Source organism: Oenanthe melanoleuca, chromosome 14 (assembly GCF_029582105.1).
Source record: "Oenanthe melanoleuca isolate GR-GAL-2019-014 chromosome 14, OMel1.0, whole genome shotgun sequence".
NCBI lineage: Eukaryota > Metazoa > Chordata > Aves > Passeriformes > Muscicapidae > Oenanthe > Oenanthe melanoleuca.
Window position 1 is genome coordinate 14242925 of NC_079348.1, and position 20897 is coordinate 14263821.

Sequence of the window (20897 nt, forward strand, 5' to 3'; positions counted from 1 at the left end):
GGCACCCCTGGGACACACCCGGGCGGTGCCACCGAGCCCTCCCGGGCCGCCCGGGATCCCTTATCTACATTATTGCACGAAAGATCGAGGACATCGAGGGACCTAAGGCAAAGAGGAGTAAAACCGGTGCCTAGCTCTCTACGCGGGGCAATGCTACGTCTAACGCCGGGCCCGGGGGTGCCGAGGACGGGGCACGGCGGGGGCTGGGGGCGGCCCCTGCTCTGTAAACTGCTGCTGCTGCTGGAAAGCGTTATAGCCCTTTGTGGGGAATTGGGGCACCGGGGCGGCCCCGCGGCGCCCACCCCATGGGAGGGAAGCCCGAAGCGCAGCAGGGTGCTCCTGCCTTGGGGTGCCCCCACAGCGTGCCCGCTCTGCTGGGCGCCCAAATCCAGCAGGGAAGGTGGGACCGCCACACACACCCCAGGACCTTGTCACTACGGGGCCACCAGTGGCTGCTGCCACCCCGCAGCCAGCCCCGGCAGGTCTATCCCGCTGCCGCTTCCCCACCAGCCCCAGGGGAGGGTGACAGGTTTGGGGACGGGGTGACAGCAAGGAGAGGTGATGGGGACAGCACAGAGAGGCCGCTCGGAGCTCCCTGCCCTGCTCCTGTGCAGGCCAGCCTGGGGGGCACCGCTGCCGCCTCCTCCCGTCCCTGGGTACAAAAATTCTGCAGGGGCACCACGGGGACACCAGCACGGCTGAGCCAGCCCGGCCCCGAGCATCCAGCCCGCGGGATGGCCGGGCACAGCCCCGAGCGCAGGGAGCATCCCTCCGGCAGGGCAGGGGGCAGGGACTGCCGGGGACAGGGGCTGGGACACACGGACACACAGACAGGGACACTTGCTACATCAATGGCTGCCAGCACCTCCCGGGCAGGGAGGCAGCCGGGGCTGCCGGGGGCCCGGGGCTGCCGGGACCCCCCGGCTCCCCGTCACCCACCTCCCCATCCCCTCCCAGTCCCCGGCAGTGCTGCAGGGACCAGGGGAAGAGGGCAAATCACCCACCCGAACCTCCCCAAAGGCCTCCTCCACGGTGCAGGGTCATCGGCCTTCCCGCTCCCCGCACAGGGGGGAGCTCGGGCTGGGGGCAGAGCCGGTGGGGCACCCACCACCCACTGCCCCCGTCTCTTCCCCCCCGGCCTGGGAGAGCCCTCCCCGTGCCAAGGGGAGCCTGGCAGGGGCAGCACAGCCGGGGCAGGGCTGTGGGTGCCCCTGGCCTCCCCAGCCACTGGCCTCGCCCAGGCGGGACGGGGGGATCGGCATCCTCGGCGCTACGGAACGCAACCAGTTCTGTCCTTTTCCTCTTCCACTGTGTTTCTTCTCCTTTTTTTTTTTTTTTTTTTTTTTTTTTTCTTTTCCTTTGGGAAACCCAGAGCCCGCTCCCGGCTCGTGCCGCCCCCACCAGGCGCTGCCCCATCCCTGTCCCCGGGGCGGGGGCGCGGGGCGGGGGGCGCGGCCGCCCCTCGCCGCCGTCACACGCAGATCTCTATTGCTGTGGCCAGGACCATCTGCCCCTTGCCCTTGTCCTGCCGTCCGTCTGTCCTGCTGGCCGTGCCCGGGTTGGCCGCGCCGGGCTCGGGGCCGCGGGCCGCGCTGGCCTCGGTCAGGACGGTCCTCTTGAGCGGGGCGGGGGTGCAGGAGGCGCCGGGCTCGTGGCAGTGCGGCCCGGCCGGCAGCTTGTCCCTGGCGTGCTTGCGGGAGCGGTAGGACGGCCGGCAGCGCACCTCGGCCATGAGGTCGCACTTGATGAAGTAGAAAACCTCCTTGACGGGGCAGCGCTTCTCGGGGTCCAGGGCCAGCAGGCGCTGGAACATCCGCAGGGCGCTGTCCGTGAAGCGCCGCCACTGCGAGGGCAGCCCCGCCAGCCGCCCCTTCTGCCACCGCACGAACTCCTCGAAGAAGGCGTCGGACGCCACCGCCGCCTCCCAGGGGAAGTTGCCGGTGAGGACGCAGAAGATGAGCACCCCGAAAGCCCAGACGTCGATGCTGGTGTCCACGGCGAAGCCCTCGGCGCGGCCGGCCTGGCACACCTCGGGCGCCGTGTAGGGGATGGTGCCGCTGATGCGCTTGACGCGGCAGCCGACCTTGCGGGTCATGCCGAAATCGGCCAGCTTGACGCGGCGGCAGTCGCGGTCGAAGAGCAGCACGTTCTCCGGTTTGATGTCCCGGTGCACCAGGCTCTTGCTGTGCATGTAGTCCAGGGCCAGGCCCAGCTGCTGCACGCAGCGCTTCACCAGCTCCTCGGGGAGCCCCACCTGCGGGGGACACGGCGTCAGCCACCTGCCCGTGGGTGTCACCCAGCCCCGTGGGGTGCCACCCCACATCTCTGTGGTCTCATGGTCATGGGTACTTGTGTTGGGTTGGTGTGGCCAGCAATGTGTATTCTCTCACCCTCTGTTAAAGCCGGGTGGGGCAGCGATTCCTGATCTCCTGGCACACATTATCTGCTAATGGGCCATCTTTAAACCAGCTGGGGCAATCATCTTTATCTTTTCCACAGCCCATCCTCCCTCCAGGAAGAAATCATCTGCTGCTGGCCCATTCAGTCCCACTGTATGACTGATAAAATTACATCATCCCACTGGGAGATGCTCCAGCCAGGGGAGGAGCCAAGCCTTTCCTACCTAGAGAAAAACTGAGATTTTGGACACCAAGGAACCTTCTTTCCACTGGATTCCAGAGGAAAACCAGACCTTTCCACATCATCCCTGCACCTTCAGAGGAAACTGCACCTTCTCCAGGAGCACTGCTCCAGCTGAACCACATCTGCCACTGCAGGAGGATGCAGCCACCATTGAATGGGACTGCTGCCAACACCCTGACTGACTGATGGGGTGTCAGCTTGGATTCTGACTCTGTCAGGGTTGGGATTGTTCTTTGAAATTTCTAATTTTCCTAGTAAAGAGCTGTTATTCCTAATTCCCCTATTTTTGCCTGAGAACCCCTTAATTTCAAAATTATAATAATTTGGAGGGAGGGGGTTTACATTCTCCATTTAAAAGAGAAGCTTCTGCCTTTATTGGCAGACACCTGTCCTTCAAACCAGGACAGTGCTTTTGTCTGGGTAGGCAGGGGGTGGTGCTGGGTCCTGAGCCACCCAAGGGATGGGTGGTGGGTCTCAGGCTCCCCATAGGATGGTTTGGGAAGGGACCTTAAGGATCGTCCAGTTCCAACCCCTGCCCTAGGCAGGGACATCTCCCACTAGCCCAGATTGCTCCAAGCCCCGTCCAACCCGGCCCTGGACACTTCCAGGGATGGGGCAGCCACAGCTTCTCCAGGAGAAGGGTGATGGGTCTCAGAACAGCCATGGGACAGGTGATGGACCTTAGGCCACCCTGGGGATGGGTGATGGGTCCCACAGCTGTTTGTGGTGCTTGTGATCAAGCCCAGCCCAGACAGGGGGGCCCAGTCCCCGCACCCCCTCCCACATGGGCACAAAGCCCAGGGGCAGCTTTGCCCAGCACCCCCTGAGCCCCCCCATCCCCCAGAGGCTCCCAGGGAGGTGCTGGGGTCCCACCTGAGGCGGGATGATGTCGAAGAGGTCCCCACCAGGGGCGTACTCCTGAGCAAAGACGTAGCAGTCCTCGGTCTCGAAGACCACGTCGAAGACCTTGATGATGAAGGGGCTGGAGGAGAGCGTGTTGGTGATGCTGAACTCCCGCAGGAAGTTCTTCAGCTTCGTCTTGCTCTTGTTGACGAACTTCAGGGCCATCTTGGTGCCTGTGGGGGGCAGGGGAAGGAGTGAGCCCCGGGCTGGGACAGACGGGGCACCCGCTCCCAACACACCCCGCTGCCCTCACCTGTGCTTTTGTGGGACACCAGGTCCACCTTGCCGTAGGTGCCCTTGCCGAGCTCGCGGATGAGGTCGTAGTGCTTGGAGATGTCGGTGCCCGAGAGCGTGCGGATGGCCAGGGACTGCATGTCCTCGGTGATCAGGGGCACCCCGCAGCAGCCCAGCCTGCGCCCCGGCTCCTGCTCAACCGAGCCCGCGCTCATGGCTGCGCTGCAAGGCACATCAGCACGGCTGCTGCGGGGCTGCAGAGCCACTGTGTCCCTCCCGCCCCCTCCTGTCCCCTCCCATCCCCTCCCATCCCCTTCCTGTCCCCTCCCATCCCATCCCATCCCATCCCATCCCATCCCATCCCATCCCATCCCATCCCATCCCATCCCATCCCATCCCATCCCATCCCATCCCATCCCATCCCATCCCATCCCATCCCATCCCATCCCATCCCATCCCATCCCTCACTAGGTGCCACCCCAGCCCAGTGGCTCTGGAGGGGATGCTCCAGCCTCGGTGGGCACTGCAGCCATGTGGATGTCTGGGGTCAAAGGGAGGGCTGCAGGCATGGCAGAGACAGGGACAGGAGACAGGACATGGACACGCACAAGGACACACGTGGATACAAACGGACACACTCATGGACACATTTTCTCAGTGTGTTCACAGCCATGGTGCAGAACAGGAGCTAAGGCTCTTTGGGGGTCCCCTCTGCTGCTGTGTCCCCAGTGGGGACCCCAAAATCCAGCCCTGGCCAGTACTGACCCCCTCCAGAGCTGTGCCTCACACCAGCCAGGGCTGCCTGATGTATTCCAGCTCCAGAGCAGAACCAGGGCCTGCCCAGGCACCAAGGGCACACAATGGCCCTGCAGCAAATCCCTCCCTCACATCTCTTCCAGCATCCACCAGCACCAACTCCTGCTCTTTGCCAGCCAGGGTGCCAGACACTCTGGTGTGGAGAATCCCAGAATCCCAGACTGCTTTGGGGTTGGAAGGGACCTTAAAGCCAGTCTTGTTCCATGGGCAGGGACACTGCCACTGTCCCAGGCTGCTCCAAGCCCATGTTCAACCTGGCCTTGGATACTGCCAGGGATCCACAGCTTCTCTGGGCACCCTGTGCCAGGGCCTGCCCACCCTCACAGGGAACAATTCCTTCCCAATATCCCATCCAGCCCTGCCCTCTGGCAATGGAATCCATTCTCTATGTCCTCTCATTCCAGGCCCTTGTCCTCAGTCCCTCTCCAGCCCTCCTGGAGCTCCTTTAGACATTGAAATGGGCTTTAAGGTCTCCCTGGAGTCTTCTCTTTTCCAGGCTGAACAATCCAAATTCTCTCAGCTTTTCCTCACAGCAGAGGTGTTCCATCCCAATAATCATCACTGTGGCCTGCTCTGGACTTGCTCCAGCATATCCATGTCTTTCCTGTGCTGGGGACCATCAGCTGGATGCAGCATTCCCGATGGGATCTCTCCAAAGCAGAGCAGAGGCCGGCCCAGCCAGCAGCACATGGACAACAGCACCTACTCCCAACAAACCAGGGATGGTTTTCTCCTCACTCTGACCATTCCCACAAGAAGATCCAAGCTTGGAGTCACCCACCAGAGCAGTGAAACCACCCCAGCATCTCCTCTGATGTCTTCAGGGCACTGCCTCACCCTCCACAAACCCCGGGCAGGCAGGGATGTGGGGAGGGCTGCAGGTGGACAGAGAGAGCTCAGGTGGTGCCCACGGGCTGACACCCACACAGGGGCTGTGACAGCCACCCCAAGAGGTGCCAGACACCCCACAAAGCACCTGCAGCACCCCACAGTCAGGATCCCACACAAGGATCCTCCCAGCCCCTTCCCAATAAGGCTGAGTCGGATCTCCAACTTCTCCCTCCTTCCTTCCTTCCTTCCTTCCCCCCACTGTGCTGCCTGTCATCCCAAACCAAAGCTCAGCTTCTTCACTTATTATAGTTATATTTTTTTCCCTGGGAAGTTGGGGAAAAAATAGAAAAGGAACTTCAACATCATGATGTTCCAAAAATGTAACAGTTTGACTCATAAGATCTCCGAAGCAGCTCATCTCCATAGTGTTTCATTGGCCCCTTGGCAGAGGAGCACCATCTCAGCGTCTGGGTGCTGGAGGTGGAGGTGGATCAGCAGCAGCTCGCTGGAGGCAGGACTGGGAACAGCCCCCAGCATCCTGCACGAAGAATTCCGGCTACGCTTGGATTTACGAGCGCGCTCATCAATGTCCCTTAATTACCGGCGTTGAAATGCAATTATTCAAGTCGAGAAGGTTGGGTTTGAGGAAAAACCCTGCTGGTTGGATGGGAGAGAGGAGAGGGAGGACTGGCAGCTCGTGGAAGTGCTCTCCAAGTCAAGGACTGTTTGTTTTTCCCCTTGGCTCAGCCTGTTGGGGTTTCCAGGTGTCTCCTTCCCAAGCAGCAGCCGAGGAACATCCATGGGAAGCAGGGACGCCGCCAAGTCAGGTCCCGTGCTGCGGCGTGGGCTGGCACAGCTGGCACCGGGATGTGCTGCCAGGGACTGGGATGTGCCGGGATCCTGCCGCAGTGGCTCGGCCGGCTCCGAGCACAGCAGGGCTAACGGGAACGCGGGGCCACCGCCCATCCATCCCAGGAGAGCCCGAGCAGCAGCAGCCACCGAAATACCGACGTGCCGAAGCCAAGGAAAGTGTAAACGCAGAAGTTTTCATTAAAAATTGAAAGGCTTTGGAAAACGCGTTGGGTTTGACGTGAGCAGCGGAGCGGGGCAGCAGCAGGAGGCAGCGGGAGCTCGTTCCAGCTCCGTGCACTCCCAGGGACAGCAGGGATGGGGAACAGCAGGGCACGGAGGGATGGCAGTGCCGGTGCGGCAGGAGATGCCACCACTGAGGTCCCACATCCTTCTGCAGCCAGGCCAGTCACACCTGGAGCACCTGTGCAGCCGGGTCGGGTCACTCCAGAGCCAGAACGGGGCCTTTTCCCAGCGCCCCAACTCCTCTCCCGCCCCAAAACCCAGGCAGAGGAGTCAGCACCATGTCCGGAGGAAGGCAGACTCGCTCCAGCTCAGTTCCAGGCGTTGCTGAAGGAGCTTCCCAAGCACAGAGGGAGGATGCGCGTCCGGCCGATCTGGCAAAGCCCCGGGCTCAGGATCCCGGGAGTGACAGAGGCAGCGAAGCTGCTGCCCCGCGGCCCCGGGACCTGCCGCTCGCCACAGGCGGCTCCTGCCGTCATCTCCGCATCCCGAGCCATTTCTCCTACTATTCAGACTAAAATTGTTCTGTGTTTAAGCTTCAGTACCGTTTATCTCATTGAGTGAGGAGGATAATCCACCCACCTCTTCCTTGCTCCCTGGCAGGTATTTATAGGCAGCCACTCGTCTCCCGTCGGCAGCTGCCGCTCCTCTTCCCAAACCTGCCGGCTCCATCCCCAGCCCCGCGGAGGAGACCCCAAAAGGACATTATCCCATATCCACAGCCAGCATCCTGCCGGGAGCCGCGGCTGGCACCGACAATCCTGCTCCAGCGCTCTTCCCTGCCTTGCCCTGCTCTGGATCCCGCTCCGCCGCACGCCCAGCCCTGGGCACAGCGGCTCTGCCGATAACTAATTGCAAACTCATTAGGAGCTCATTGAGAGGAGCAGAGGCCGCCCGGGAGAGTTGCCCCAGGCTCCCGCAGAGAAGGCTGCTGGAGCAGCAGCGGCTGCTTGGAAATTAAGAGGGAAAAGAGGGGGAAAAAAATCCCTCTGGCCACATCAGAGACTGACAGAAAAACAACCCAGTTATTGAGGGAGGTTACAGGAAACGGGTTTGGGCAGAGCCTGGTGCACGGGTGAGCACCAGGGGCTGGGACTCGCACCGCGGGCTGTTCTGGGGCAAGGAATTTGGAAAATGAAGGGAAAAATCTGTGCAGGGCAGGGGCTCTGCAAAACCCAGGTTCCTCTTTAAAGAGGGGAGAAATGTGAAATGCAGCAGTGGGATGGGCACAGGCCCACACTGCTCTGTCCCTGCACTTGGCAGAGCTTTGGTTTCTGCCCATTCCCATCCCCAAGCCCTCAGTTATGAGCAGGTAACACCGACTCCCACTCAAGCCCAGCAGGCTGGAGGCCAGGGCATCGCTCAGGAGGGACCTCCCTCCCTCCACACCCCAACCAGCTTCCAAACCTGCCCTGCTTCCCCTAAGCAACACACTGAGCCAGCAAAGACATGCCCTGGGCCCTGCAGTTCTCCACACTGGAATGAGGGGCCAGGGGTGCTCTGGCAATACCCCACCTTGAGCAGCTGCCTGCCAGGGCCCCACTCCATTTCCAGCCCCTGCCACCTCCATTCCTGCCTGACCCCGTTCCAGGGACATCCTGCCTCTCTGCCGTGCCGCTGGGACCCGCACAGCAGATATGAGCTGTGCTTCCCAGGGGCTGTGGCACGCTGGGGCCCAGGGAGGGCTCGCAAAGGCACCTTGGCCTAACGAGGACAACGTGGCAGTGGGGGCAGGACAGGAATCTCACCGAGGCTCGGAGCCACCGGCACCCAGCACGGCCAGGCAGCCTCCAGCCAGGCCGGCCACCACCTCCCACCTCGCCAAAGCAGCAGAACAGGCGCAGGGAAAGGGCTCCTGCATGCACGGGCCAGCCCAGGGCCATCCAAAGGCACTCAGCACTCCCCGGTGTGTCCGGGAGGGGCTGGTCACACACGGCACGGGGACATTGGCTGGGCTTTGGGGACAGCCCCTCTGCCAGCACCCCGCAGCGCAGGAGGAGCAGCCACCTCAAAGAGCCCAAGGGTGGGGCACGTCCCCAAGGGTGGGGCACGTCCCCATGTGCAGCAGGCTCCCGCTCCGGGAAACGCTGCAGCGCCAAGAGCCAGCACCAAACCTCCACCGAAGCACCGCATCAACCGGGGCTCCCCCGTGCCCCCAGTTTAGGACCGAACTGGCTCTGAATTCCAAGTTATCCAGCAACTCTCATACCAGCTCCTTGCCTAGACCAGAGATTGTCTTCGGCAAAGCCACTGAACGCCCAGCCAGGCACGGGCTCCCAGCCCAGCTGCTCTCCCAGTGCAGATGTTCCAGCTGCAGGGCAGGGTCAGGCCCTGTCACACCCATCCATGGTGTCCCCCGCTGCAGGAGCCATCTCCCATCCTGGCCAGCAGCCTGTGACAAGCTTCCTCAGCCTTTGGTCCCAGGATTCAGGTTTCACGTACCAATTTGGGAAGAGCAAACAAAGCAGTGCCAGGACTGTCCCCGGGGAGCCACCACTCCTCCTTCCTGCCACCGCTCCCTGTGCCCTCCGCACAGCAGGATTTTCCCTGCGCTCATCCACGCGGGGCTGTCTCTGTCCATAGCCCCGGTGACAGGACCTTGGCTGCCTTTCAGGGCTTGGCCTCCCGGGGTTTTGCTGCCGAGCAGGATGGCTTCATTAGGACCTCGGCTCCTCCAGCCTGCAGCTCCTCCCGCCTTCGCCGCCAGCACCGGGGATTTATGATTACTTCATTGTTTGATTGGTTTCATCAGCCTGTCATCATCTCCCTCCCAAAACTCTTCCGCCAGCGCCGGCAGCACCGCACGGGTGGGATCTGCAAAGACAAACGCCCCGAGCGGCACCTGCCCGGGCCCCCAGCCGGCCCTCCTGGCGACAACAGGGACACGTCCCTCTGCCACAACAGCCAGTCCTGACTCCGCTGCAAGGCTCTGTGTGCCCCGTGCAGCCCGGGCATCGCCGGCCGGGATGCTCCCAGGAAGGAGGATGCTCCCAGCTCTGCCATGCTCTCCCCCCGCAGACCCCGGGCGGGTGACACGGTGACACGGTGACACCGGGCGGGTCGGGGGCTTGGCACACGGACTCTCTGACCTCTGCCTCCCGGTGGGTGCAGGACAGAGGGGTGCCGAGGCCGGGCCACCCTGTCCCCGGTCCCCGAGCTGTGCCGGGGCTCCCGGCTGGCGTCGCCCGCCCGCGGCCACGGCGGCAGCGAGGCCGGACCTGCAGGAAAGTGGGTCACGCTCCCCCTTCCCCTGCAGCCGGGGACACGGGGGTGCGATGGAGGCCGGCCCCGCTCCCGGGCCGGGGGACAGCGGGGACAGCAGGGGAGGGGAAAGGGGACATAGGGGAGGCGATGAGGGGACACAAGGAGACGGGAGGGGACGTGGTGAAGGGATGCGAGGGGAGACAAGGAGATGACGAGAGGAGATGACACGGGGAGATGGCGAGGGGACAAGAGAGGACACGATGAGGAGAGACAATGAGGGGAAACGAGGGGAGATGATGGACGGGGCATGAGGGGCGATGACAAGAGGACATGAGGGGACATGAGGGGAGGTGATAGGGAAGACAGGAAGCTGGTGAGGGAAGACAAGGGGAGGCGAGGGAACATGAGGGGAAACAAGGGGAGATGAGATGGGGAGGTGATGAGGGAACGCAAGGGGACACAAAGAGGGGACACGAGGGGACACGGCCTGAGCTGCCCCCGAGGCCGCCTCTCCCTGCTCTCCCCTTCCCCTGTTCCCAGCTGCCTCCCAGCTCAGCGCACCCTTCCAGACACCCCCAAACCCGCCGGGAGCCCCCGGGAGCAGCCCCGCGGCCCCAGCACGACTCGGTGTCACTCACGCCCCTCCGTCCCCATCCCTCCCCCGCCGTACCGGGGCCGCCCGGGGCGCAGGTGCCACCGGCCGCAGGAGGGACCCGGGCCGGGGGGTCCGATCCCGGGGGCAGCGCGGTGCCCACCCCGCTCCATTCATCCCGGAGCGCCGCTCGTACCGGGATGGGGGATTTGTCCCCTCCCCGCGCCGTGCGGGCAAACAAAGGGCGGCCTCGGTACCGGGCGGGCAGCGCCCCCCGCACCCCCATCCCCGCACCCCCATCCCCGCACCGCCGCCTTACCGGAGGGGCGAGCCGCCGCCGCGCCCCGTCCCCGGCGGGAGAGGAGCCGCCGCCGCCGCCGCCGCCGCCGCGCTCCGCCCGCCCCGCCGGGCTCCTCATGCCGCGGCCCCGCCGCCGCCGGAGGAGCGGAGGGAGCGGAGGGAGCGGAGCGCGGCGCCCCCCGCAGCCCCGGCAGCGCCCGCCCCGCGCCGCGCTCCGCCCGCACCGGCAGCGGCGCCGCCCCGGGGAGGGAGCGGAGCGGGAGGAGCGGGAGCGCGGGGGGGCTCCGCCGCCGGCCCCGCGGGGCGGGGGGATGCGGAATGAGCGATGCGGGATGCGGGGCGCTGCTTGTCCCCGCCCTCCCGATGTAGCCGGGGGGAGTCGGTGCGGGAGCAGCCCAGGAAAGGGGGCTCGGGGCTGAGCCGCCCCCTCCCCGCCCGGTGCGGAGCTCCGGTACCGCGGGTTCGGCTCGGAGCAGAGCGCGGCGCTGAGTACAATGGGGATGGGAGCGGTGCTCCGCAGGGGGCGGCTTCGCGCCCTACCCCACCCGAGACCCCCACAGCCCCGAGTACCGGGGGTCACAGCAGCGTGCAGCCAGAATGCCAAAGCACACATCCGTGTCCTGCTGCCCGCTGCTTCCCCAGGCCCTGCTGTCCTTGAGCCCTCCGAGGCTCTGCTCCCGCTCCTTTGGCACAGGCGATACCCCCGTGGTGTGGGGGATGCCCACCCTGGGTCAGGGAATGGTTTGGCTTAGAAGGAACCTTCAGGATTATCTCGGTCTAACTCCTGCCGTGGGACACCTTCCACCATCCCAGGCTGCTCCAGCCCCATCCAACACGGCCTTGGACACGTCCAGGGATGGGGCAGCCACAGCTGCTCTGGGCACCCTGAGTCCCCATGGCGCAGAGAGCCCCCCAGAATGCTGCTCCTCAGTGTGCAGGATGTGGCTTCCTCTGCGGCTCATGAATGGTGGGAACAGCCAGGCCAAGCCAGGGAATGCCAGATGAAGCAAAGACATCACGAGGGTTTCCCTTCAGGTGCCTAAAATTTGGCAACACTTTCAGCAAGTGATGCTGGAGCTGGGCACCAGGAGCTCCCAGGCACTTTCAGCCTGGGGGACAGCGACAGCTCGCCCGGAGGAAGGCGAGGGGTTGGCACCCCGCTCCCACTTGCAGCATCCCTGCACACACCTCGCCTTCCCGGATTTCCTTCTGTGCCCACCAAGGCCAAGCAGGGATGTTTAACACAGGCCAGGATTTGCTTTGAGACTTCCTTGTCTCTCAGCTGGGTGCCAGGTCCCTTAGCTCCCGCGATGTCACTCTGAGGGGACCCACAGCCGTGGGGCTGCCCCACCCTCCGAGGGGACACGGGCTGTTCCCACACACGGGCTGTGCCCGCTCCGCTGGGACCGGGGCCGTCCCTGAGGCCCCACAAGGCGGGGAGGGCCGGGGAGCCATCGGCACTGACTCACGGATGGCTCCGCTCGCGCTGAGGATGCAATTAAGTCTTTTCATGAATGACTTTAAGGCAAGAGGCTGAATCACACTCGACACTCCGCTTCAATTTGTGCCGGCATCGGCTCTGCCACTGTCACCCTCCACCCGCCCTGCTCCCGGGGCCGGTCCCCTCCATCCCCCCGGTTCCTGCCGCAGCTCCCGGCTCCTGCGGCTGGGATGCTCCAAGTGTGGGCGATTCCCACCGGGATGGAGGCATCGGAGTGGCGTTGGGAGGAGAACTGCTGGAGCGCGGTGACCGGGCCGGGGTGGGCTGGGTGCTCTGTGTCACCATGGGCAGAGCTGGGGTGCTCTGTGCCACCATGGGCACAGCTGGGGTGCTCTCTGTGTCACCATGGGCAGAGCTGGGGTGCTCTCTGTGTCACCATGGGCACAGCTGGGGTGCTCTGTGTCACCATGGGCAGAGCTGGGGTGCTCTCTGTGTCACCATGGGCACAGCTGGGGTGCTCTGTGTCACCATGGGCAGAGCTGGGGTGCTATGTGCCACCATGGGCAGAGCTGGGGTGCTCTGTGTCACCATGGGCACAGCTGGGGTGCTCTGTGTGCCACCATGGGCACAGCTGGGGTGCTCTCTGTGTCACCATGGGCAGAGTTGGGGTGCTCTGTGTCACCATGGGCACAGCTGGGTGCTCTGTGCCACCATGGGCAGAGCTGGGGTGCTCTGTGCCACCATGGGCACAGCTGGGGTGCTCTGTGTGTCACCATGGGCAGAGCTGGGGTGCTCTGTGTCACCATGGGCACAGCTGGGGTGCTCTGTGTGCCACCATGGGCACAGCTGGGGTGCTCTGTGTCACCATGGGCACAGCTGGGGTGCTCTGTGTGCCACCATGGGCACAGCTGGGGTGCTCTGTGTCACCATGGGCACAGCTGGGGTGCTCTGTGTGTCACTGGGGATGGGGTGGCTCCATCCCCGCCCCTTCCCGAGTCCCCTCGCCCCGTGTCCCCTGCCTGTCCTTGCGGTGCCATCCCGGCTCCCGCAGCTCCTGCTCGCCGCGTTCCGAGCGGCTCCTCCGAGCTCTCTGTCAACTCTCTCCCTACTTATAGCTCGGGGCTGTTTCTAGGTCAGGCGGGAGGTGCCGCTGCCCGGGGAGCCGGCCCAGGGACCGGAGGGGGGGCTGCAGGGACAGTGTCACACGCCCCACCCGTGGGGCAGCTCCCAGTGTCACCATCCCGGCGCTGTGCACAGGGGCTGAGCTGGCACTGGGACCAGCTGGGCCTGGCAGGGCTTCGTGGGGTTCCGTGGGACTCTGTGGGGCTCAGCAGAGCTTTGTGGGGCTCCATGGGGCTCAGCAGGGCTCCTTGAGCTTCTGTGGGAGTCCACGTGGCTCTGTGGGAATCTGTGGGGCTCCCTAAGGATCTCTGGGGTTCCCTAAGGATCTCTGGGGCTCAGCAGGGCTCCGTGTGACTCCGGGGGGTTCCATGGGGTCCGTGGGGCCCGCCAGGTCCCTCTGGGGCATCCCTGTCCCCCGGTGGCACGCGGGTGACACGCACACGGAGCCATAGTAGCACCCGGGAGTGCCCGCAGTGAGCTCTTCAAAGCGCTCCCGGAATATTAATAACTAATTAAGATTAACGAGATGAAAGGAGCCGGATCAAACATGCTTATCACCTCGTGCAATCCCAAACCGTGCGACGAGCCCCCGCCCCCCCGAGGGAACACGGGTGGGATTTGTGCTCGGACAGGGAATATCCGGCTCATGCCGGGGGATGGGCAGCGGGAAATGGCCCAAAATATTCCCAGCGTGAATTCCCCTGGGAATTCAGCGAGAAGGTCGCTTGTCCCTTCGCCATGGCTGCGTCAGAGCGGGAGCCGAGGGGCTGAGCCCCACCCGGGCCGGGGTCCCAAACCTGCAAACCCGCCGGGGATGTGCGGGATGTGCGGGATGTGCGGGATGTGGGGGGATGTGCGGGATGTGGGGGATGAGCGGGATGTGCGGGATGTGCGGGGATGTGCGGGATGTGCGGGATGTGCTGGATGTGCGGGATGTGCGGGGATGTTCGGGATGTGCTGGATGAGCGGGATGTGCGGGATGTGCGGGATGTGCGGGATGTGCGGGATGTTCGGGATGTGCGGGGATGTGCGGGATGTGCGGGATGTGCTGGATGTGCGGGATGTGCGGGATGTTCTGGATGTGCGGGATGTGCTGGATGTGCGGGGATGTGCGGGATGTGCGGGATGTTCTGGATGTGCGGGATGTGCTGGATGTGCTGGATGTGCGGGGATGTGCGGGATGTGCTGGATGTGCGGCATATGCGGGATGTGCTGGATGTGCTGGATGTGCGGGATGTGCGGGATGTGCGGGATGTGCGGGATGTGCTGGATGTGCGGGATGAGCGGGATGTGCGGGATGTGCGGGATGTGCGGGATGTGCTGGATGTGCGGGATGTGCGGGATGAGCGGGATGAGCGGGATGTGCGGGATGTGCTGGATGTGCGGGATGTGCGGGGATGAGCGGGATGAGCGGGATGTGCGGGATGTGCTGGATGTGCGGGGATGAGCGGGATGTGCGGGATGTGCGGGATGAGCGGGATGTGCGGGATGTGCTGGATGTGCGGGATGTGCGGGATGTGCTGGATGTGCGGGGATGAGCGGGATGTGCGGGATGTGCTGGATGTGCGGGATGTGCGGGATGTGCTGGATGTGCGGGATGTGCGGGATGTGCGGGATGTGCTGGATGAGCGGGATGTGCGGGATGTGCGGGATGTGCGGGATGTGGGGGGATGTGCTGGATGTGCGGGATGTTCGGGATGTGCGGGGATGTTCGGGATGTTCGGGATGTGCGGGATGTGCGGGATGAGCGGGATGAGCGGGATGTGCGGGATGTGCTGGATGAGCGGGATGTGCGGGATGTGCGGGATGTGCGGGATGTGGGGGGATGTGCGGGATGTGCGGGATGTGCGGGATGTGCGGGATGTTCGGGATGTGCGGGATGTGCGGGATGTGCGGGATGTGGGGGGATGTGCGGGATGAGCGGGATGTTCGGGATGTGCGGGATGTGCGGGATGTGCGGGATGTGGGGGGATGTGCGGGATGTGCTGGATGTGGGGGGATGTGCGGGATGTGCGGGATGTGCGGGATGTGCGGGATGTGCTGGATGTGCGGGATGTGTGGGATGTGCGGGATGTGCGGGATGTGCGGGATGTGCGGGATGTGCTGGATGTGCGGGGATGCTGGGGAGGAGCAGCGCAGGCGAGGAGGGAGGGAAGGCGGCGGCGGAGCACGGAGGGGACCCGCTCCCCCAGGGCTCCGGCGTGTCCCGTGTCGGGGCAGCCCGGGTTGTTCCCTGGGGACACAGCACATCCAGGGGATGGGGATTACCAGGGGAAGGGGTGGTGGCAGCTGGTTCCTGGAGCGCGGGGCGAGGGGCTCAGACCCGCCCCCCCCCGCGCTCGGTGTCCCCCCTGGTGACAGCCGGCAGGAGATACCCAGACTTCACGGAATTCTCAGAATTCGCGTAATTCCCGGTGGCTGCTCTCACCCGGAGCCGCGGGACAGCCCCTCTGGTGATGGGGACCCTCGGGGGCTGCCCCGGCCCAGGGGGCTGCAGGGACCGCCGGGCGGGGGCACAGCGCCCCAAGGGATGGATCCCCGGGCCGGGCTGGGGCAGCACCGGCCGCGTCTGGGATCTTGGAACGGTGCTGAGCCTGGAGCACAGTGAGGCTGTTGAGGCACTGGGATGGAGCGGGACGGGAGCGGGCTCTTTGGGATGGGCTGCTGGGGAAAAGGAGCAGAACGGGTTTCTTGGAGGGGAAGGAGGGACTGAACTGGGGCACGGGGAGAGCACGGAGCGCCCCGGTGCCCCGGTACCCCAACACAGCCGGCACCGCCGCCCGCCGCCTCCGCTCGCTGCCCGTTCTCCTGGCACCATCTAGAGGCTGCGGGGACACGGGGGGACGGACACGGGGGGACGGGGACAGACACGGGCAGACTGACACCGCGGGAAAGACGCGAGAACAGACACGAGGGGACAGACAGAGAGGAGAGACGGGGGAACAGACGTGGGGACAGGCAGGGGGGACAGACACACTGCCACAGCACCCACGCGTGCTGGCACAGGGGGCAGGACCAGGGCCGGGCGCCGGGGAGGTGACAGAGCAGGGACAGCACCTCCTGTCACCCCGGGGAGCCCACCGCGCTGGGGCTGCGCTGGAGGTGACAGGCGGTGGCAGCTGTGTCCCCACGGGGTGGAGACAGACTGAGGGACAAGCTGGTGGCAGCCAGGGACCGGACACACACCCACACCCCAGTGCAGCCCACCTGGAAGCAGGGCAGGACGGGGAGAAGCCTCTGGGCACAAGTCATGGGTGTCCCTCCCTCGCCGTCCCCCCAGCAGGGTGGCGGGACCCCGGGCCACCACGCAGGACCCCGGGCCACCACACTGCCACCCCGGGTGCTCCCTCCCTGGCTGAGAATGCCAAACGCTGCCACCTGTGGCCTGACACAGGCTGGATGCCACTGGCCAGCTCCGAGCCCGGGTTGGGCTGTGGGACAGGAGCCCTGGGAATTGTGTGCACCCCCCCAGGCAGCAGCACCCACACCCAGGCCCTCTCGATCCCCTGTTCCCCCCACCTGGGCACTGACCCACGGGAACTGAGGCTCCAAAAACTCATGATTTACACCAAAACAAATCCTACAGCTTCCTGCAACCCGGAGGAAGGACAGACCGCCCGGGTTGATCCAGCTGATGGCCCTGAGGCCCCCAGAGCTGGCTGGGGACAGCCCCAGGCAGGGGCTCTGCTCGGGGCCGCAGCGTGGGACAGGAGCCGGCAGTGGCTCGGTGCCACGGAGGAGCAGTTGGGCACAACATGTGCCAGCATTCACACCTCGCACCCTGCCGGCTGCCCGGCTAATTCCGGCACCGCCACATTCTCCTTGGCTGTCGCTCAGCAGCGCCGAGGGGAGAGGAGAATTCGGGGAAGGGGGAGGCGAGCGCCGGTGGTGCTGCCCAGAGGGACAGGACTGGGGGAGCCTCTCCTTGTGAGCCCCCCAATTGCACTGGTCAGGGAGGAGCAGAGACTGCCCTGGGACGCTGCTCAGGCGAGCTCAGGCTCCAGGATGGATCGGATGAGGCTCTGGGATGGCTCCGGGAGGCCGTGGGTGCACACGCTGCTGCCCACTGGGCACGGCACGGGGTGCCCAGCGGGGTCCCTGGAGCGCTGCTGCCAGGGAAGCACATCCCGGCCGGACACACGTGCTGAGCTCTGAGCGCAGCATCTCCCGGCACAGCACCCGCTCCGGACTCCGCTGGCCAGGACAGGATGCTCCAGCTCCCAAGGAAACTTTGGCACGGCCCGCCCTGAGCGGTCCCAGCCCGGCTCGGCGTCCCGCGGCCGGTCCGTGCCCTCCCGTGTCCCCACCGGGGCTGTCCCGGGCTGCGGCACTGACCTGTGCAGGTGCAGGGGCTGCAGCTCCTCTTTCTGGAAGCAGACGAAGCAGAAGGAATCCATCGCTCAGGTCCGGTGGCCACCGCGCCCGGGCGAGGGCGACCGCAGGGCAGGCAGTGCCGGAGGGGTGTTGGCATCTTCCTGGCCAGTGCCGGCGGGGCCGGAGCTCAGGCTGGCCCTGCCGGGGCCATGGTGAGGGGAGCCGGTCACAGGGCCGCGCTGAGCGCCGGCACCGGCGGCTGCCCGGGCACGGGGGCGGCTCCGGGCTGTGCCGTGCCCCGCGTCCCGCTCGCACCGGGGCCGGCGATGCCCGTTGCCCCCTCGGCACCCATGGCTGCCAGCGCTCAGGGGGTGCGACCAGCGCCCTGCGATGGCATCAGCGGCCCCGAGGCGCCGGCCGAGCCCTGCGGTGCTTCAGAGCCCCGGGCTCCGGGCAGTGCCCGTGCCGCGCTGACGGACAGTGTCCCGGCAGCAGCGGGCTCCGGCGGGGCCCGGCAGCATCCAGCGCCGTCTGAGGGTCTGGGGTCCGGCAGCCCCGCACACCGACGGAGGGCAAAGTTGTGCCGTCGTGGAGCGGCGGCTCCGCGGGGCTCGTCTCACCGAGAGCAGCCGCTCGCTCTGACAGCTCAAGCAGCGTGCGAGTATTAATAGCTGCCGACTCCCGCGGCGAGGCTGAGAGTTAACTCCTCCGATGCCGCCTGCCCGCTGCCCCTGCTGCTTCTGGGCTGGGACCGGGCAAGCTCAGCCCGCCCGGACACCAGCGAGCAGCCCCTGCTCTGCCCGGGGCTCTGCCACATCCCCGGCTCTGGGCAGCCCTGGCACGGGGGACGTGGCACAGCCGGGGGAAATCTCAGCCTGGCTGCTCGTGGGTGGCCCGTGGCTGCTGGGGGCGGAGGAGGTGGCGCGGGAGCCGTCCCCTCTGCGGGGACACGGTGGGACAGGACACGGCACAGGAGCACCACGGGGCCTTGTGAGGGGTGTCCCTGCCCCAGAAACGGTCCCTGCCCCTCCATGAGTGTCCCTTTGCTCCCTGATGAGTGTCCCTGCCCCACAGCAGTGTCCCTTTGTCCCCCATGAGTGTCCCTGCCCCACAGCAGTGTCCCTTTGCCCCCATGAGTGTCCCTGTCCCACAGCAGTGTCCCTGTCCCACAGCAGTGTCCCTTTGCCCCCCATGAGTGTCCCTGTCCCACAGCAATGTCATTTGCCCCCCATGAGTGTCCCTTTGCCCTCCATGAGTGTCCCTGCCCCAAAATGGACCATTGCTGCTGCAGGCCACGCTGGGTCAGGAGCCCCCAGACTCACACAGCCCTGACAGTGCCACTGCTCCCCATCACTGCTCAGGGACCAACACGAGTCCCTCAGGTCCTTGGGATCCTGCACCCAGTGTCCTGGATCGGGAGCAAAAGCCTTGTCCTTGGGGACCAGAACAGGGAGAGGCTTCCCCAGGCTGGCCTCGGGCTTCGTCATCTCTCCCCTGAATTATTCAGTGAGTGGCTCTGCCTGCGGCGTCTGCTCCGGCCACACCCCCGCTAATGGCAGAAATCGATGGGTTTTTAATTCCTCCTGGCCAGAAAGCTCCTGGCTGTGCTGCTTTGGGTCCTGTCCTCCCAGGAGACTCTGGTGATCCCAATTTTATCTCAGAGAATCTTGGAATCCCAGAATGGTCTGGGTTGGAAGAAACTTTCAAACTCATCCCATCCCACCCCCTGCCATGTCCAGGGACACCTCCCACTGTCCCAGCAGCTCCCAGCCCCATCCAGCCTGGCCTTGGGCACTGCCAGGGATCCAGGGGCAGCCACAGCTGCTCTGGGCACCCTGTGCCAGGGCCTGCCCACCCTCCCAGGGAACAATTCCTTCCCAATATCCCATCCAGCCCTGCCCTCTGCCAGTGGGAGCCATTCCCTGTGTCCTGTCCCTCCATCCCTTGTCCCCAGTCCCTCTGCAGCTCTCCTGGAGCCCCTTTAGGCCCTGGGAGGGGCTCTGAGGTGTCCCTGGAGCCTTCTCTTCTCCAGGTGAGCACCCCCAGCTCTCCCAGCCTGACTCCAGAGGGGCTGTGCAGGGTGTTTACAATGTTCCTCTTTCCATGCTGGTCCTTGGGTGTTGGGAGAAGAAGCATCAGCATCCCCCAGGATGGCACTGAGGGAATCCATGGCCCCCAGTCCCCTGGCATCCACCCAGGCACCCACACACCAGGAACATGCTGCAGAAGCAAAAAAAATGTTAAAATTTAATGCCTTGGCTAATGGGCTGAGCAGAGTGGAGCAGAAACCTGGAGGAAAAGAGAAGAGGATGAGAGTGCCCTGGTCTGGGGAGCCCCTGATGGCTTCCTGGAAAAAGAGAACACCTCTTTGGCCCATGGGACCCTCCTGCCTCACTAAATAAACCCCCACCCCAGTGTCGGACCCAGGGGCCAGTCAGGAATCCCTGTGGCTCCTGGTGGATCCCCACAGGAGCCCCTGGTGAGGGACAGAGCCCTCAGGATGAGACCCTGCCCATGGGAGCCCAGGTTCCATCATCCTCCCCCACCAGCACCTGCAGCTCTGCTGGTGTCCCTCCACACCATGGCACACTGAGGGCAGGGAGAGGCAAGGAGGGCAGGTCAGGACATCCTGCTGGGCTGTCTGGGTGGGTTGGAGACCTGGGAAAAAGGCTGGGACAGGCTGAGCTTTGTGTAGGTTCAAGAGAAGGCACAGCCTGAAGGAGTCCTTTCTCCCTGCCTGAGAGAGAGCAGAAGGAGAGAAGTGCCCTGGCTTCCTCCTGCTCCTCTGGCTCTGGAGCTCTTGGAAAGGGTGGCTGGGACAATGGGGTGAATTTCTGGGGCTCCCTTTCAAATAATCCCAGACACCAGACCCACAAGGCTGGCTGAAGCTTGGCTTTGTATCCACATGTCCTGTGGGGATCTGCTCCTGTCCCCACGGGCTGGGAGCAGCCACCCTTCAAAGGGAATGGGGAAGCCACTCCCAGGGATATAACCAGTGCCCAAACCCCAGATGAACCCCAGTGGGGTGTGGAGCAGAGCAGGAGTGCAGGCAGGGAGACCTGGCCAGGACCAGCAGTGGCCACAAAGCCACAGAGGTCCCTCAGCCCCCTGGATGGCCCTGCCCAGCCCCAGCACAGGGATGTGGGATGGGGTGGGATTCCAGCCCAGCTAAACACCCCAAACCCCTGGGACACCAGGCTGGGGGTGCCTGAGTCCCCCCCACACCAAGGCAGGAGCTCCCTGCCCCCAGGCCCTGCTGGGTTTCTATCATTAATTATCCACATTTGTACTTTCCTCAGGAATTTGCACTCAGGAATTTTTACCTGCTGGGTTTTTACTGCTTGCTAAATAAGCAAATTCCTTGCCAAGGAACTTGGGAGACGTGGGGAGCAGTGGGGCTTTGTG

At 64.7% G+C, this 20897-nt stretch overlaps 1 protein-coding gene across 3 annotated transcripts; it reads right to left on the reverse strand.

The window, feature by feature from the left end:
• Positions 1-1444: 1444 nt before the first annotated feature.
• SBK1 (SH3 domain binding kinase 1) lies at positions 1445-17723 on the reverse strand. Of its 3 annotated transcripts, none has more exons than XM_056503719.1 (4): positions 17514-17723; positions 3800-3997; positions 3517-3719; positions 1445-2254 (listed from the first exon to the last, which is right to left on the reverse strand). In XM_056503719.1, the coding sequence occupies exons 1-4, from the start codon at positions 17647-17649 to the stop codon at positions 1472-1474; spliced, it is 1320 nt and encodes a 439-aa protein (XP_056359694.1). In that variant the 5' UTR covers positions 17650-17723; the 3' UTR covers positions 1445-1471. The 3 variants fall into 3 exon arrangements, with proteins under 3 accessions (XP_056359694.1, XP_056359695.1, XP_056359696.1); XM_056503720.1 differs by having other exon boundaries at positions 3800-4002; positions 17514-17663; XM_056503721.1 differs by lacking the exon at positions 17514-17723 and adding an exon at positions 10635-10777 and having other exon boundaries at positions 3800-4002.
• Positions 17724-20897: the final 3174 nt, after the last annotated feature.